A 17,809-nucleotide genomic window follows, 5' to 3' on the forward strand; every position below is an offset into this window, starting at 1 on the left:
ACCACCACCCGCCTCGCCTCGACCGCGCGCAGACCTCCTCCCCGACCCTCTGCTAGCAAGTCCTCAGCATCCTCCAAGGCCTCCCCTGCTCCAACGGCGAGCGCCCAGACCTTACGCCGTGTCGTCCTGACCGGTTCCATCGCCCTCATTACCATTGTCGGCGCCATAACGGGTGCTCGACTCAAGATGGACAACGACGCCGTGCAGGAGCAGCGCCAGGTGCGGGAGCTAGACCTGGTGGAGCGCATCAACTTACTGGAGAATCGACGTTCGGGGCTTGTGGCGATGAGGATACCCCTGGAGAAGAAGCTGGCGGACCTGAGGGACCGCATGGCTGCCAAGAAGAGGGCGGAGGAGGAGGAGGAGGAGGAGGAGAGGAACGGATCGTTCAAGGCGCGAGGCCAGTGAGAGGGCTGGATGGATGGTATGTCCGATGCGGACGATCGACCATCTTCACCACAATTATTCGTTAGCGAGCGGGAGGTGTCCTCTCGCCACGCACCAAGAGGACCCTATTCAAGGAATATGTGCGCGACTGCCGATATGTCCCCGACACGCCCATGAGACGAGGGACCCTTACAGCCGAGCCTCTACAGAACCACCTCAGGTGGCTAGAAATCAACCTGAGCAGGTAGAGACTGCTTTAGAGGAAGAAAAGCTCGCGCGACCAATGCTCGGACCAATGTGTCAGGAAGGTCACACCCAGGTGACCTGACCGGTCAGGTTCAGGCCAGACCCAGCCACTCTAGAAAGGGCTCACGAAGCGTTATTACGGTTCTCCATGAGCTTCACCTGGCCAGCATCTCTCAATGCTAGGGATGCAACGGGACCATTGCAGCCTCGGTTGATGTGTCTCGATGAAGCGTTGTGTTTAGCCCGTCGACGCAATGTCTATTGAACATATCCCAGGCCGATTTGTATGTGTGTACATACAAAGTACATAGTATCATAAATTCAATACAGAGTCTAAACCATTTAGTCATCTTCCTCTTACTGGGCGCAGTGGCGATCTCGAACGGCTTTTGCTGCCAAGCTCTCTCGGTCTGTCTCTGCGACTTCCTTAAGCTGACAAGGCTGGCGGGACTCATAGCAGCGACTAAAGCTATATAAGATGAGATTCTCGATGGCCATGTTAAACAACGTTTATAAGTTTTGTGGTACATGGAAAGAGAAAAGAAATCGACTCGGAGATGGTGTTGCAAAAACTTTGATGACTAAGGAAGGCCGGCTAGCAACCGTCTCTATCACAGGCCTTTAGCGCACTTGAGCTGGAAGGTTTCCCCACCAAAATCCTCTGGTCGTTCGCCAACTGTGGAAACGCACACGCACAACCCAAACCTCAGTCATGCCACCCAGCCAGAATAATGCTGAGGAGGAACCCCCAGATCAGTGGACTCGAATCGTGAGGAAAGGCAAAGGCAAGAAATTCGGCCGCCAGACCATCCCAGCTGACCCACCAGCGGCCGGCCCCGTCGAGAATTTTCGACCCAACAGAAGGCCGCAGCTCTCGGCAGATGAGATTCGTGCAGACTACAACGACATCTCTTCCCAATGGCTCAGCTCGGGGTGCCATGCGACCCTCTCTAACCTGGTCAGAGACAATGCTTCGTCCCATGCAGGCGTCAGACGGGCAGTCTGTCTTGGCCTGGGGGCGTTTGATCCTGAGGACGGCTCATTGCTTGCCCAGCGGAGATCACACATCCAACTGGCTGCCTTCCTGACCATAGTGCAGATTCTCGGTACGGATACATACACACTGTGCTTTCTTCTTCACATGGAATACCACGCAGCGCCCTGCTGACTCCTAGCCGTTTCCAGAGGAAGAGGGCAAAGGAAAGATCGAGTGTATCTACCAGGAGCCTCGGTTTGCCCAGCCAGACAAGGACTTCATCGCCAGTTTAGGAGGCAAGGTTCTCGACTCTCCCGCCTCGTATGATCTCATCGACGAGACCACTATGGTCTACGGCATTCACCTCTATCGCGATGTCTGGAATGCAGCTCTCGACAAGAGTCTGCCTGCAATGTGTGTTGGGACCGGCTGGGACGTTTGGGAAGGGTGAGTGAGAAAGGCTCCCACTCCCTGCATGCGTAGGTGACTGTATTTGTCGATTAACATGTGCATATAGTTGTTGGACAGCCCAACGCTGCTCAGATCTCTATCGGATCCACGAGATGGAAACAGGAACTGCTTTTGACAAGTACCCTTTCCCAACGGATTTCGACACGTCCTTCTCCAATACTTGTATCTACTGGAAGGTGAAAGACGCCGAAGATACAGCAGATCTGCCAGAAGGGTCCCGTGCCGGTAGGGACGAGGAAGCGACGGCGGCAGAGGAGGTGTCAGCAAGTGTAAAAAATGCGAACCTCACAGATTCGAACGAGATGCTGCTGACGGCCGATTGAACACCTCACACGACAGCATGCGGCTCTATTCTTTCTGTCATATGGTGAGTCTACACTTACAATGGACCGGTCGCCCGCAAGTAGCGAACTCCGCCCCCCTTTCGGCCAGCCCTCTGAGCCTCCCCTTTGGCATAGAAGTCCAAGGAAGGTTCCGGCTAGTTGAGTAGCCTGCTGGGTGGTATTGGGCCCTTACCAGGAGGCATACGTACCTAGCGCCACAAGACATGTGCTAGGGGTGAGGCACGAATATTGCCCGAGCAGAATGACACGGCGCTATTGTGACCGTTTCCTCAGAGTAGCGCGAACACCCATCCACATCGGGGCAAGTCACCATAGCAATTGCGACTTTGGGGCCGCATTTGGGGGCTGCAGACGGTCGATAGGCAGAGGATCGGCTGTTGATCCAACGTCTACTACCCAGGGAGCAGCAACCACGTGGTAGATGGTGGGTGAGAAATTGGCCCGTCTTGTCTTCGCTCATATCGGATTGAAACACTTTCCCGGCTACAAAGAAGCCATGAGGTCTGTCATCAATTCATCAATTCATTTTATCTCATCACTTCTGCTCTCACAAGCGTCGCTGCTCTGACGCTCACTCAAACTCTATGGAAGTGTACAAGTGGATGTCTGGTTCACCTTCTCGCCAAACCAAATGCTCCTAGACACGACGACCACCGCAGTCTTGAACATCAATAACAACAATAACAAAATGCCTGCTCAAAATTCAACTCTTCTTACCTCGACCCCACACATTCAGTGGCGTATAAATTCGATCAGCTCCACCACATTCCTCACATTCGCCCAAGGAAGACGGGGAATCTCCCGGAGATGGTGCACATCTGGTCTGATCGCGTCGAACAGCCTTCTGACGAATTCTTGGCAGTTGTTAGAGGCATCGTGATGTAGACCTCTGAGCACATGACGAGCTATAGCCCTCAGGTCAGTTAGCCAGTCTCACAAAGTTTCTGCGCCACCACTACCACCACCAGCAGTTGGGATCGATGTTTCTTTTATACCTTGACGGTCAACCTCTAATGGATGTATTTCTGTGCACCCCAACAAGACCTTTTTGTGTTTTCGATCCCAGCCATGCCTGGCCCGTTCTTCCCAGCGGTAGTATCGATATGTGATACCCAACCCCTCTCTCACGGCCTCGTAGAAGTCGTCTCCAACCAGTAGCGCCCACCGCTGAAGAGGGAGGTCCAGATCAAAATAGCCACGGCGCACACAGGTGGCCAGTGCCTGACGTGCCGTGTCCCAGATGGACGGCAGCTGTTGCGTGTACAAGAAAACCCGTGCGCATTGCCTATGGTCGAGGTGACCCTGCTGGACCGGAATCGGTTGAGCAGATGAGGCATAAAGAGGAGGGTGATTTTGTCGTAGGGCAGGAGAGCCAAAGAAGCCTGGTTCCAAGTCACCAACACGGACTATGTTGTGGCCAAGTGACCCCTCGTGGTAGCGGATAGGATCCATCTTGCTCGAGTAGTCGCCGCCTCAGGGCAGTGAGATATTTGGGAAGATTTCCACACCCACGATGCAAATTTCGCGGGTGCCACTCAAATACAGAAGGGGATATATACTAGATTCATACATGTATTACAAGACTGTCTATCCAAGGCAACCAGCACAGCATCCTAAGTAGGCAAATATGAGGCGTGTCTGAAGGAACTCATGGAGGAGTCTCACCCAGCCAGCAGAAAGCAAAAAGAGTCCGCCACTTACAGCCACATCGGCCAGCGGCGCGCAGTCCAAGATGGGCTCATGCCATGGTCACTTTGTATTAAAATGGGTAACATCGCTCCTGTTCCTTTCTGCACGAGTCGCTTCGCCTTCTTTTCTTTTGCCGTCCCTATTTTCCCTAGCACCATTATTCATCATCGGGCGCCGTGCCCAAATTTAGCACACCAGACGGACAGACGTATTTGGCAGTGCGAGCCGAGCTTCTGGGTGCCCACAGGCGAGGACTATACCTCCTAGTTTCTGAATCCCTATGGCTGCGAATCGCACGCTCATCGCACGCTCATCGCCGGTTTCCATCCCGCTCAGCTCAAGTCTATCGGGATATACCTAGGCAATGCTTCCGTGCCTTCTGGTGAGGCGGCTATCGGCCACCGAGAATTTGTTTTCCTACAGCCTCGTATTCTCTATACGTTAAGAGAAGTGGTCTCACTGGTCGACACCATGTTAAACTTGGATACTTATTCTTAGTCTTGGCAATTCGCAAGAGTCACAAGGCATCAGTATGTACCGGACGTTGAAACCATCACCCCTAATTGATACTGGAATCACGCATACCTTTCATCTTGCTCCACAGACTCATCAATGAGAGAAGGATCTGAAAGAGATCAAGCGCCTGATACATTATTAGAGCTCGTCTACTACCTCTTTCACAAGCCCGTGCCACACGAGACAGGAACCCCTTTCTTGCCCAATATACGGACGACTTGGAGCGCCGCTGTCCTATTCATTTGCATTTAAGGTTGGAAGAAGGCCGAAATATGCTCGGAAAAGGAGCAGGTCCCAGCCAAAAGCAGTCTCTGAGCTTCTCAAATCGTACCATGAGCGCCGGTTATCGGCCGAAACTCCTTACGGCTTCCACAATAGGAAGAGCTGACAGCACCTCGCTGATATCCTCAGCGTCAGCTTTGTTGACCTTATTTTTGAAGTAGTAGGTACGATAACTGACACCATCAGTGACTTGACTGCCAAGTAAGATCTCATGAGGCCTGCAGGCTGTAAGAGCTTGGTTGTTTCGCGTTGTTTCTGGTAGATGGCTCACAAGCGAGGCGCTTCTTGCAAAAATGCATCTCTGGGGTGAGATTGGTCCACGGCGAAGCAAGATCAAATTTTGTTGAAAAGCGATGAATACATTGAGAGGAACCCCTGGCGAGCAGGGTAGTGATAGCGATGACTGCCAGTCCACTTTGACTTTGCATTCATCAATGGAGACGTATTTGTGCTCAAGGCTGGACCTGAGCTCAATAACCTCGTCCGTTCCACTCGGGTTACATAGAAACTGTTGCCGGTAGTACAGTACACTTTGAATCATGTCGTATTCCGATAGAATGGCAAATGATTAATTAGAGCAGCCCTTTCCCTCAAACCCTCCAGCACATTCCAGCCTTGCTGTGTGTTTTGCCAGTTTCCCCCCACCCGGGAGTAATAGACTTTGTTGAGGTGAGTATTAATTAAGCAACCACGAAAGAGAAAGAGAAAGGTTGTGATTTGTTGACTCCACCCTTGATCCAACCGTTAACACCTTTGGTAGCATGACATCATGTACAAAACCCGCGGGCATGTCCCCAACAAAAGTCTGGTTCGTGATGTCAGCGAGCCAAATTTGAAGAACATGCAGGGCCCTTATTAGTATTGGTGATCGGAGAACATCTACAAGTAAATTAATCATACACTTGCGTTTTGATGGGAGACAAGATGGGCAGTGTTTTTATGCAGCTCCTGCGCGTCCAGACATCTAAAGATTAAGCAGGTTGATGATGATCTCGGGAGTGACTTAAGCGTCCGCAGTATATTTCAAGAGATTGGGTCATAGTTTCTAGCCTAATCTGAGCGTAGAAACACTATGTTCCTCATGCGTCCACGAAACAGAAATATACGGGCGGCACAGTCGGTAGTATGGGCTCTAAAGCACGATTACGAGAGGTTCAGCAAACATGCCCCATGAACGTGGAACAAAAAAAGCCAACAACGCACCCCACTACGAAGGGATTTTGTGTATGTGCTGTCACACGAGCTTACATTTTCTCCTTCTGACTTCACCCGACGACCAAAAGTGGTGTGCGTATATAAGACAAGGGGGGGTCAAAGCGAAGGATCTTACGATAAGCAGCAAAGTATGGCAGCGTCGACACTTCTTTACGAAAAGACAACCACGCCATTAGGATAGACGCCGCCAGTGATTGGGCTCGTCGGCGCACACCTCGGGCCTCACGTTGTCTCAAAACAAACCCCCAAAAAATAATTCTCGGATCTCCCGTAAATGCAGAGGAACCTCGTATTCCAGGTTGCATACCACGCCTTTCATTGGTGAGGTGTGGCAGGCTAGCACTAAGAACGGGTCCTCCAGCATTCAGTGCACCCTGGCACCACCACCACCTGGGCACCTCTAGAACAAATCAGGCCGGCGCGATCAGCGCACTCCCGTGAGGGACTTTGGGGGGGGGGGGGGGGCGACCTAACCAGCGGCACGGATAGGATCATCGCTTATTGTACAAGTCGGGTGTTGCCAGGATGACAAGGTTGATTGCTACCTTGAGAGATCCAACGAGACTTAGTGGCTGGCGATGGAAGACTTTTCTCTCTTTTTTTTCTTCATCTATTTAAATCGTCTTGCCCCTCTCGTCAGTTCTCCTGATCGTCAAGTCCGATCACCTACTGGCCTTGAATCAACCGCCATACAACAAAAATTCATTCCTATCCTATCTTATCTCATAATTCAAAGATGCGCTGCAGTCTGATACCGGCCCTGGTGGGCCTGACAACGGTAGTAACGGCTCTACCCCAGTCCAGACACCATCAGATACAAAGGACTACCCCGCCGCCCGCCACCCAAGAATTTACTCTTGCTATCGAGTTGAACGAGACATATGTTCCTCTCATCGCTGTGTACAATAACACAGCAGACCTGGTCTTACAAGCCGGGGAGCCGGGTGTGACCTCTGGCACACCAAGTATGTAACAATCCATGAACACGCTTGTCGCCAGATTCAAAACTGCTGTGGATCAATAAAACGGGGTGTAATGAAGGGTTCGCTAACGCCAGCTGGCATTGCAGCATACACCAACACATCAACCCCAGACGCAGATGGGTACACCACCTCATTGATTTTCGACCTCTCCAACAGTGCAGACAGTCCCCCAGGCGTCTATGGCATGGCCGTCGCGGACCTGGGTGAGCTGTACGGCGTGGCATCCTACGTGTATGGCGTGATAAACTTTCAAGAATTTGACTTTGCTATTGACGACGGTGAGCACGTTTCCATTCATCTACGCCGTCCTTTTCAAAACTTCCTCCCTGCTGAGAACGGTTGTACTACAGGCTCGGTGTTCCATGAACTCACTGCCGCTTCGCAAGACTGGTTCGCCTGTCAAGACTCTGTGAACGGGACGCAGGGCTACTTCCTCAGCTGGGGCGTGTTCTCCGAAGAAGGCCTTGCGCCAACTGGCTGCGTTGTGACAAATGTGATCCAGGTCTTTAACTCGACGGGAACGGTCACCTCACGGAGGATTTCTAGGTGACAATGAGGTTTGGTAAAAAGGACCAGTTAGGTTAGTAGAATGAGGCGTAGGTGGTCGTCTGCATTGTGAAAGAAGAGTTCGTCGGCGAGGTTTTTGCTCTCTTAATGAGTTGTGTTTTGCTGTTCTCTCTTGTCAGTCATTTCTAAAGATAGCTCCTTAGTGTTCACACATATTTAAAATCTGAAGTCGCAAAAAGACACATCAAAAGGAATTACGAAGCTTTCAACTTTAACGAATCAACACTTTCCAGGTCTGAACCTATGTGTATGGATAAGAAGAGTCACTAAGCCTGTTGCGGTGTCGTTTTAGGCTTGGAATGCCTTGAGTCTTTGACATCAATTGTTATAGATCCATCCAATCAGAAATGATTCGTCTTCTCAATACTGGCCCGCCAAAAAATAATTACATGACGATATATTGTTCCTTAATTACTACTAATCAGCACTTAGACGCGGAATCACTTAGAATCCACAACAAAAGCTGGGCATCCCCTAGCCTAAACGTCGGCTAGTCTATAACCGTGAACGGGGATGCGGCAGGGGAACGATTCAAACTCCAGCATCATTTGCGTCATAGACGTGGACGACCCGTCGTACATGGACACCATATAGTAGAGCTCGGGTATTCTTACTTGCTCTTCTGTTTTTTCTTATGGCAAGAAGCTCAACTATTCCAGTGTCCATGTCTTTTCTGTCTTGGAGAATTCTTCGCGATTGCGGCCCACGCAGCAGCAGCAGTTACAACAATACCCTACTTCTCAATTTGTGTAGCCCTGAGCCGAATTTCAGACTCGCTCCATCAGTTTTTCTTCTTCGGAGGCGAAGGAATTTTGCTCGTACCTTTTCAACGAGTAGCTCTAGAACCATGCCGAAACGACGAGAGCGGTCTACATCCCAGGAGGAGGTCCTGAAGCATCCCTCGACGAAACGAGCCAAGGAAATCGATGCCGACCCTCCCTTGGGGATCTTATTACAACACATGGACAAGCAAAAGGGTAGCACAACAACTCGAAATGTGCTCCACTGGTTTCGGAGTAAGGATCTCAGGGCCGAGGACAACCGTGGATTGTCAGCCGCCTCCGCGAAGGCCAGAGAAGGATCAGGCTCGCTGCTCGCCTGTTTCCTTTGGTCTCCAAAGGACATTGCATGGCATGGTACGAGTCCTGCAAGGACGGACTTTATGCTGGAATCCCTGCGGTTGCTTCAAGAGCAGCTCCATAGCCTAAACATTCCTCTCGTCATATTAACGGCCGAAAGCCGTGAGGAAAAGGGCCAAAAGGTTCTCAACCTCATCAAGAAGCATGACATCAGCGATGTGTTTGCGAATGTCGAGTACGAGGTGGATGAACTGCGGAGGGATATCGACATGTTTGAGAAGTTGAAGGAGGACAAGTCCGAGGTATCCTTTCAGCTCCTCCACGACCAGACTGTCGTGGAACCAGGTGCTATCAAGTCCGGCTCGGGCGGACCTCTGAAGGTTTTCACGCCATATCATAAAGCCTGGCTCGCCAAGGTGGCCGACGAGCCCAAGCTCCTCGACCTGGTCGACCCGCCAGCGGCCAACGACAAGAAGACCCATAAGGAGTTCAAGGACCTCTTTAATACCAAGATCCCGTCTTTGCCAGACGCGAGCAAGTTCGCGTCTGACGAGGACAGGACACACATCCGCAAGCTATGGCCAGCGGGCCACAAAGCCGGCCTGAATCGGCTACAGGATTTTCTCGACAACAAGGTCAAGACATACAAGACCAACAGATCAATCCCAGCGACAGATAACTCCAGCCGGCTATCGCCGTACTTCGCCTCTGGGGTCATATCCGTCAGGGAAGCCCTCAAGGCCGCACGGGACGCCAACGATGGAGATGGATTCGATTCTGGCGACGCTGGAATTGCGAGCTGGGTCCGCGAGGTCGTTTTCCGAGAGTTCTACAGGCAGACGCTGACACATACGCCACACGACGCCATGAACATGCCACACAATTTGAAGTTTGATTTCGTGCAGTGGGAGGATGACGAAGAGGGGTGGAAGAAATGGTGCGAGGGCAGGACCGGTATGCCGTTTATCGACGCTGGTATGAGACAGCTGCGGAGCGAGGCGTACATGCACAACCGGCTGCGGATGAACACCAGCAGCTACCTACGAACGAACCTCCTGATCGACTATAGAAAGGGAGAGCGGTTCTTTGCGGAGAACCTCGTAGACTGGGATTTGAGCAACAACACACAAGGCTGGGAGCCGAGCTATACGGTTTTCAATCCCGTCGTCCAGGCTGAGAAGTGTGATCCGCACGGCGATTACATCCGAAAATGGGTCCCAGAGCTGAAGAACGTCGAGGGCAAGGCGATATTCGACCCCTTTAACAGGATGAGCAAGACAGATTTTGAGAAGCTGGGCTATCCTGCTCCGCATGTGGATTTCAGGGAGAGTAAAGACAGATGTATGCAGAGGTATAAGCAGGACATGGCGGATGCTGACCCCTGAGTTACTTTGTCTTTATCTCAACAGAGTGTCACTGGAAAATCAATCTTTGACTTTTCTAATAAGTATCGCTATTTATAACGTAATTAATACGACATACTTATACTATATCTGCAATGCGTGAGCGCTTCGAACCTGTAGTATTGAGATCTTGGTAGACAGCAAGCATTCCGGTCTGTTGATGAGAGTGAGGTGTTGGAAGCGCCGGCGTGACGGTTGGTGTGTCTGGTGAGATGGACGTGTCGTCAATGATAGCTGCACGTCTTGTCGCCTGTCTCCTCTCGTGGGCGTCTCTGGCCATCTGTTCCGATCGGCGTCGGACCCATTCCTGCTCCTTTTCCTTCTTTTTTGAGCGGTCCATGTATTGATCCCTCAGACCTCTGATCGTCAGGTCGGCTGGGGCGAAGAGTCGATACATGCCACACTTGATATAGACCCATCTGAACAGGTCGCGTGACATCCTCGCAGGGCTCCCAAAGGCGGTGTAGTAAGTTATGGCGACTATGCCAAACGACATTGGGACTACCATCTTGTTGTTAATAATCACATGATCCTGGAGGTAGAGAGGAAAGGTCAAAAGGTGGGGCCCTCTCACTCATCCACTTGAACTGTTCGCTCAGTGTCATTGGGGCTTCTGGGCCTGCAATTTCCTTATTATTCATACCAAAGACGCTTGATATGAATGACATTGGCAACTATGATGTGGAAAAGTTATTATAATGAACATGATCACAGAGAGAATTTGGGGCCGGGGGGCGAGGAGGAAGGATGAGGTTGAGGAGCAGGGGGCCCTGTTTGACATACAAAGATCACGGTCACGACCGTGAAGACAAGAAGAGTGACGTTTTGTCGCTGAGTATCCTCGCCCTGCTTCATCGATTGCCATGCCTGCACGACAGTTACCTGCTGCTGTTTCAGCGAGATTAGGTAGTCTAACTGTAGTCCCTTGTCAGAAAGTGCATCAAGGATTATCTCACGTCATTCATGGGAGAACATACGCTCGCGGAGATGTCATTAGCTGACCTGCGCATGTCTTCCAGATCTTCAACGTTGCTATGTATCTCCATGAGCAACGGATCGACGTCTGGGGTAGGCCTGCCCCTGGCGAGCTGCAGCATTGTCTTCTCAAACTTCTCGACTACTTCCTTCTGCTCGATGGAGATTCTTAACATGATCTCTAGGTCTCGGACGATACTTTTGATTTGCCCCTGCAACTCGCCTTCTTTGCCAATATCGAGGAATGGTACTATGAGGTCACTCAGACCGTTATCGACGTCGGTGTGTGCGAGTCTCGAGAAGATCCTGGCCCACTCCCAGTACTGCTCGGCACCAAACGAGTGCTTGCTTGCCTGTGGTCACAATGACTGTCAGGGGTTGGTCTGATCCTGTGCAAAGTTGCTATTGTTGTAACTTACTACATCTCGAATGGCTTCTCTGAATATTGGCAGAACTCCAATCTGACCATCTTGTGGCTGAAAATTGAGTCAAGGTTAATTTCCATATCTGATCATATCATGCATAGTCTCGCGGCCATTAATTTCAAAGAGAGCTGTGGCCGAGATTGAACAGTACAAACATCATGAGTAAACAGTAGAGAGGAGCCCCTGGACAATACTTGCCTTGACTGCATATAAAGATGCGCGTGATATCAGTGCTTCGCCCAGAATGACCAGGGCTACGTCGAACACAGTCTTGTTCTGGCCTTTGCCGGTCTTTATAAACGCGTCCCTGATATTCTTATGTATACCTGGTCCATTATTGGACCCGGTTACATCTCCCTGGTCAGGGAAGCATGTGATGATTGTCCGGTCGTCTAGAATCCACATCCAGAGCTGGTCAATCATCATGACACGAGGGATCTTGCGGACCCTATCGCGCCACTCCTTGGTGAACGGGTCCACCGAGTGGAAGTCAAGCTGCTTGGGGCGGGTCGCACGGTGAACTACCTGGTCTCGAGCACTTGCATGCCATGAAAGGCTCAGCGTCCACTCGTTGGTCTGCTCCAGGGTACGCCGTGGGTGGAGCGGAGGATCCTCGTGTAGGTACTTCTGGATCAGGGCCTTCTCGCGGTAGGTGGACATGGCCTCGTACAGCATAGCCGCGTCGAAAAGCACCTGGCCGAGCTCTGACCCCGCAACCACGCGGTTTTGATCGTCAGTGGTGAAGACGGACCAGAGAGGCACTTTTCTGAACCGCCCGTGGCGTTTCATGATATTCGCAAAGACCCCAGTCGCTGTCCTCCTTGGTGGTGTCGCCGGTCGGGTCGTTGTGGGTTTGATGTCTGGACGACCACTGACAGTCCTATTCTCGAGACGCCACGCCGTGTTGGGCTGTCGGCTCTGTGCGTTGAGAAGCTGGAGGCCACGGTGTCTCACCCTCCTCATGCCCGCCAACTGGCGCTCCTGCTGAAGCTTTTCCTTTCTTTGCCTCTCGGTCTCTTTATACACCGCCTGTGAGATCTTTCCCTGGTGACGTGCTGTGTCCCAGTGCAAGTAGGGCATCTTTGAGGCATTGCTTGGTTAGTCGGCTATTCATTTTTTTGGGGCGTTTGAATGCAAGGTTGGTGGTATCCAAACTTACAAACAAAGCGATACCATCTTGTCCTTCTGAAGGGACTTTCTTATGTCTGTCAATGTCATGAACGTCTCGTTTTCCTTGATTATGTTTCTCTTACCTGCAGCCGTAGAGACAGCTTCGCACATCGGCCGTAGATATTTTCCGGTCACGGTTGATGCCTGCTGGTGACTCTTCCAGTACTTCTGTTCCAAGATAGAACGGTTGTTTGGAGCATTAACAGGCCCCAGGTGCTCGATCACAGCATGATCGGAGAGGGTCACACCGTTGCTCTGCGAAGGACGAGGAGAAGTTGGCTTGTTTCTCAGGTATCGAGTGATCGCGCGCTACCAGATTCAACGTGATAACAGTCAGCCTTCTGAGCATACAATAATATCAAATTTGGATATACATACTTCAGCCCACTTGTAAAAGATTTCCTTTGTTAACTTTCTTGCTTTACCGTCATCCTTCACTTCGACCGCCAAATCACTTACAAACATGTTATTTGCGGGGAAATGGAAATAGTTGATAGTCTCTTCGGGCGCGTTCAGCGGGCTCTCGTCCTCTCTGCCATAGATGAGGTCCTGGACGGAAACTCTGTGGGCTGGAAACTGCTCCTGAAACCTCGAGTCCATGGTGTCGTGAACTAGACGCCCGTTTCTGAAGCGAACCATATAGGCATTGGTATCGATATCTGGATTATACTCCCCTCCACGCGTGGAAATGCGCACATCCTTTTGGGCCATACCATTTGTGGCGAAATGTAAAGTTCGCAGCTCTCGGACACGATCAATACCTTCCTGGAAGTCCTTGGTGTCTCTCCATCTCTCTAGGCTGCTCGTTAGGTTCTGCACCAGGCTGCGTCCCTCTCCAATGTCGTTGAACATAGCATTGCGAAGGTATTGGATACGCTGGAGCTTGGCATGAACCTGTCTCGCCTGGTTGGCGCTGAGCGAGGCGAGGTATTCTTCGCGCTGGAAGAACTGCTCGCAGCCCAGATAATGCAGGAGAAAGTCTCGTGGTTTATGACGCTCAGCGCTCAGACAAGATGGGATTATGTCATGGTCTTCCAGACGGAGCAGGAGATCCACAAAGTCGGTAGGCATGAGGTGCAAAATCTTGGCTGGAAAAAAGGGCGCAAAGAAAAACAACTGAAGCTGTGGAGTTTTCTACTCCAATAGATATCGAGAGTTGCACCGACGTAAGTATCGATGAAGTCGCCAACAGAGAGTTGAAGATTCATTCTGGAAAGTGTAGACGTAATCCAATCATCATGATTAGACTGGCTCTTTTCACCATCGCTCGGCTGCAAAAGCGACCTAAGATCGTGTGGCTGGAAGGCTTTGGCCAAATGTAGGCTTATCATTACAGGGCCTCGCGTCTTACAGGCGGCTGAATCAGGGTTATTGGCTCATTGCTAGGCGCTCTCGCCGGATCTATTACAGCAGATTCCACGCGATCCTTGGTATCGTGCAACCAGATACAGCCGGGCACTCGACGTCTGACCATTCATCCGGCACGAGGTTTACATGATGGTCCTCGGGAATCACATGACGAAGCTGTATCCGCGCACACAAAACGGATATGGAGGTACGATCAAGGAGCATTAGTTGACACATTCGTCAAAATCTCCTTGATCGCCCACAGCTCCTAGAAGAACACAACATTTAGAAGTCTCCGAGAACTGTATCCTAAGAAAATTTCAGGCGTGTGGGATAACCTCGATAATATGCGCCGGTATAGGAAATGTGTCTGAAGTGAAAGGTGGCCAAGACAACCATGATTTCAGGAGGCAAGACTAGCCCAGCCCAAGCGTAACATGTACGGCTATCTCTGTTTCGACCCAAGACATCGAGGTGAGATGGCAGGGAACACAGCCCACCAACCTGGCGTCTGGGCCATAGGTTGAAACATACGTGCATCGAGTGGAGGAGGACTCTGTCCGCGTTCACATTTGACAAGGCGAATGAGGATCGCCGGCGAGGTACTTCATGACTTCTCCAATGGCGACATCAGACATTTCTAGGGTGACAGAGAAAACGGATGATGACCGGCTGATTTTTACTTGGCTTGTTCCATTAGCTGCCTGTCTTAGTATTCGAGTCGCTGCTGCTGCACGACAGCGGAGTAGATGTCAAAGTAAATTGATCAGGATAAATGGAGCATTCTGGCCATGTCTTGGGGTCTCTCGGATAGCCGGAATCCTGTCTTGTGCGGACATGGATAGAGTACACAACAACGTCATGTCTCGACCTGCTTTTGCATGTCCACAAGTAAGGCAGCAGTTCTCAGAAAGAGAATGAGGACGATCTGGATGTCGCTACCGACTAGCCAAAGATCGACATGTCGACCTTTCCAGTAGCATAAACCTTGGAGCAATGGGACTCAATCATCGAGTGGCAGGATATTTCGTGCTCCGTCCTTGAGTTGCCCTGCGGAGGTCAGTACGTGTTGTACGGCAGGATGCTGTGAAATACTTACCTTCGAGATAATCCTTTACTTGGTCATACTTTTTGCAGACTGAGAGGCCGTTAGAATTTGTATCATAAAATGAACTGCGAGGACGCTCAATCTTACCGTGCAGGCCGTTGAAGGCATTCTCGAGGTTGACCTGCCCAGGCTGTCCATTCTCTCCGCGCGGCTCGATAGCCAAATCTCCTGCACACATTGCAGCTTGGCGCATGTAATCAACACAGTGAAGAAAATGTGCCTCGTAGTCATTTGGTTCGGGTAAATTTGGCGAACCCGTCAAGACTGCGGAGAAAATTTTACCCATAATGTACTGGGGAGAGGTGAGCTACTATCTCCAGTAATATTACACATGGCATTTGACTGCCAGAAAACATGATGAGGCTTACCACACAGTGCAACTGGTGCGTGACAGATGTTGAGTTATACACCGACGCATCTGGACCGACGAATCCTGCTCCAGCTGTTTCGTCTTAGCTTTTGTGAATCCCGCGCCCCCATCCCCCCCAGTGCGTCGTGTGCCAGACGGGGTAATCAAAGGACGCCAACTGACCTGGGTAGAGCGTCTCCCACTTTGCCTGAACCCTCGGTTCGAGAAACTCGGACGCGTCCAGAGGCGTGAATTCGGGATCGGCATTCCACTTGATAACCTCAGTCGCGACTGCGTCATGTTAATACTTCTCGCTCCTCATGAATGGTGTTGCTGCGGCTCGTCACGAACAGGTCGGGCCTTTCTGGGCATAGTCTCCTCCGAGTTGAACGCAGTTGTTTCTGTGACGACTCGCGGTGGCATCCCATATGATGAGTTGTAAAAGGATAATCACACCGAGCATAAAGGTGGTGATGATCCACCAGTAGTCTCGTAAGATCGAGAGAGGTCCGTCGCGGGATCTGGGTCCTCGCAGAGCCGGCCAGTCCTTTCCTGAGCTGTCGACATCAGAGCTGGCCAGCAACTCCTCTTGATCCTCTCTTGGCGAGTCGGCATAAACCTGGTTGGCAAACATCTTGTTGTTGTAAGAATAATAATCGACACACACGAACATACCAAAACAGAGGCGTAGAATCAGGTTGGGAAGTTCAGGAAGGAGATGGGAAAGTCTATGAGCTGGTGTTCAGTTCTGAAACCACACTGAAACCAACAACTTTCAGAGCCCGACCGATGTTGAAAGGAGTCTGAAATCGCCCTTATTCTCTTGACACTGTCTTTTTTTTTTACCCCCAGAATCCCAATTTCATCATATTTGACCTGAATGTCTGTCTGTTAACAAAATCCAAGATACTCCGAGCGCATTGTCGATATCAGCATCTCAAAATGGTCAACTACTCAAGTGCTTTAGTAAGTAGTGTTCAGTACGCGCCATGTCCTAGAAGAGGGATCTCGGCAGATCACTCGGCCATGATGAAACTACCTACTTAACCAACTACAAACCGTAATTACATAGCACATACAGTAAGATTCATATTCTTATCTTTCTTGAATATATAGATTTCTTTTTCTTGTCCCATTATCCTTTCCGTTTCTTCTAGAGAACCCAAGTGGAATCAGACATGTAACTCTGCGGAGCGGTCAGAAAACCAAAATCCCTCCCAATCCTGGTTGTAGCTCCACCCATGTCAGAACCCTAACTTTCGTCCAAAGCCTTAGCCCTGCCAGGCGATGCTGCTCGAGATTTTGCTTTAGGAGTTCGAGCACGCCAACCGAATACTCACCATTACTCACGATAAACCCTCACTATACCCTTGCATATGTGAGAGCTTCCGTAAGGAGTGATTTTCATCGCCAGTGTTGATTATCCAAAAGACTTTTGCATGGCCTGTTTGGTAGCGGAGCTTTCAAAAATAGTGGTCATGGCGGGCCATGATTCCCCCCACATTTTCCCCCCCTCCAAAAATTGCACTTGACTTTGGGTCGTGAAGAGCCAAGACTATTGAAAGCCCTGCCGGAACAACCACCGAGAATCCGTCTATCGGACTATATATATAAATACGCATAGTAAGATGGAAAGTCATCCAACCCCACAGCAAGATCCGCCTAAACAATTGATAATCAGAAGGGTGGGAAACGATTCACATGCAACTCCTTCCGTCGGGCTCCTCGATCTTTCCGTCCGTGTGTGGATCAGACAAGCTACGGTGCCTGTGCTGCATATTGTATGCCTTCGTTTAGACTTTGGCCGGGACGTACTGTTGTTGTACTCCACCGCCGCCCCTGAACATTGGAACACGCCCAGGCTTGGGATTGGCCCAGAAAGTATATGCCAGCTCTTTGTGCCTGTGCGGATCGGGTCGCAGCAAAATTCCGGAACCTTAACAACGAGCAGATGTTGTGATCACACCTAGGATGTTCCCGCTGTATATTGCAGATTATGCTTTTCGCCTGTGGGTACTTGATTCCACAATTGGATCAAGGAGAGTGGAAAGTTGATTGGGTCATGACAGCGTCGCGGCACGGTCTAAGTGCCAAGAGTAAATGGCATTCCCTTGTACGTTGGTCTGTTCCTATGATCAAAGGTATAAATAATCCTGTTGAGTCTTGAAAGTTGTACGAGTTGGACTCGGTACAGTTCATCTTCAATATCAAGTAGAGCCAAGCCAAAACGAACACTAACGTTCAGTCTTCCCATCCGCACCCCCTTCTGAATCCGAA

The 17,809-nt window shown here is 50.6% G+C and overlaps 7 protein-coding genes across 7 annotated transcripts; 4 read left to right on the forward strand and 3 right to left on the reverse strand.

Moving 5' to 3' along the window:
• Window positions 1-96: 96 nt before the first annotated feature.
• On the forward strand, window positions 97-360 carry M406DRAFT_243831 (uncharacterized protein; the record flags this gene model as incomplete). Its single annotated transcript, XM_040916231.1, has 1 exon — window positions 97-360. A coding segment is annotated over one exon (264 nt), but the record flags the coding sequence as incomplete, so codon positions are not given.
• Window positions 361-1,474: 1,114 nt separating this feature from the next.
• On the forward strand, window positions 1,475-2,256 carry M406DRAFT_222847 (uncharacterized protein; the record flags this gene model as incomplete). The annotated part of the gene is made up of 3 exons (XM_040915631.1): window positions 1,475-1,739; window positions 1,819-2,056; window positions 2,127-2,256. Coding segments are annotated over 3 exons (633 nt in total), but the record flags the coding sequence as incomplete, so codon positions are not given.
• Window positions 2,257-3,194: 938 nt separating this feature from the next.
• Window positions 3,195-3,876, reverse strand: M406DRAFT_335248 (uncharacterized protein; the record flags this gene model as incomplete). The annotated part of the gene is made up of 2 exons (XM_040921014.1): window positions 3,195-3,329; window positions 3,553-3,876. The coding sequence occupies 2 exons, from the start codon at window positions 3,874-3,876 to the stop codon at window positions 3,195-3,197; spliced, it is 459 nt and encodes a 152-aa protein (XP_040771016.1).
• A 2,916-nt stretch (window positions 3,877-6,792) lies between these two features.
• Window positions 6,793-7,868, forward strand: M406DRAFT_358688 (uncharacterized protein). The gene is made up of 3 exons (XM_040923976.1): window positions 6,793-7,091; window positions 7,196-7,387; window positions 7,460-7,868. The coding sequence occupies exons 1-3, from the start codon at window positions 6,863-6,865 to the stop codon at window positions 7,657-7,659; spliced, it is 621 nt and encodes a 206-aa protein (XP_040771017.1). The 5' UTR covers window positions 6,793-6,862; the 3' UTR covers window positions 7,660-7,868.
• Window positions 7,869-8,523: 655 nt separating this feature from the next.
• Window positions 8,524-10,140, forward strand: M406DRAFT_335250 (deoxyribodipyrimidine photo-lyase; the record flags this gene model as incomplete). The annotated part of the gene is made up of 1 exon (XM_040921015.1): window positions 8,524-10,140. One exon carries the CDS (start codon window positions 8,524-8,526, stop codon window positions 10,138-10,140), a length of 1,617 nt encoding a protein of 538 aa, XP_040771018.1.
• A 97-nt stretch (window positions 10,141-10,237) lies between these two features.
• On the reverse strand, window positions 10,238-13,799 carry M406DRAFT_335251 (uncharacterized protein; the record flags this gene model as incomplete). Its single annotated transcript, XM_040921016.1, has 10 exons — window positions 10,238-10,659; window positions 10,733-10,832; window positions 10,942-11,040; window positions 11,136-11,481; window positions 11,553-11,640; window positions 11,753-12,638; window positions 12,718-12,763; window positions 12,812-12,896; window positions 12,977-13,037; window positions 13,188-13,799. The coding sequence occupies 10 exons, from the start codon at window positions 13,797-13,799 to the stop codon at window positions 10,238-10,240; spliced, it is 2,745 nt and encodes a 914-aa protein (XP_040771019.1).
• Window positions 13,800-15,078: 1,279 nt separating this feature from the next.
• On the reverse strand, window positions 15,079-15,824 carry M406DRAFT_243431 (uncharacterized protein; the record flags this gene model as incomplete). The annotated part of the gene is made up of 5 exons (XM_040916215.1): window positions 15,079-15,125; window positions 15,175-15,213; window positions 15,271-15,475; window positions 15,552-15,625; window positions 15,716-15,824. Coding segments are annotated over 5 exons (474 nt in total), but the record flags the coding sequence as incomplete, so codon positions are not given.
• Window positions 15,825-17,809: the final 1,985 nt, after the last annotated feature.

This window comes from Cryphonectria parasitica (genome assembly GCF_011745365.1).
Source record: "Cryphonectria parasitica EP155 unplaced genomic scaffold M406scaffold_11, whole genome shotgun sequence".
NCBI lineage: Eukaryota > Fungi > Ascomycota > Sordariomycetes > Diaporthales > Cryphonectriaceae > Cryphonectria > Cryphonectria parasitica.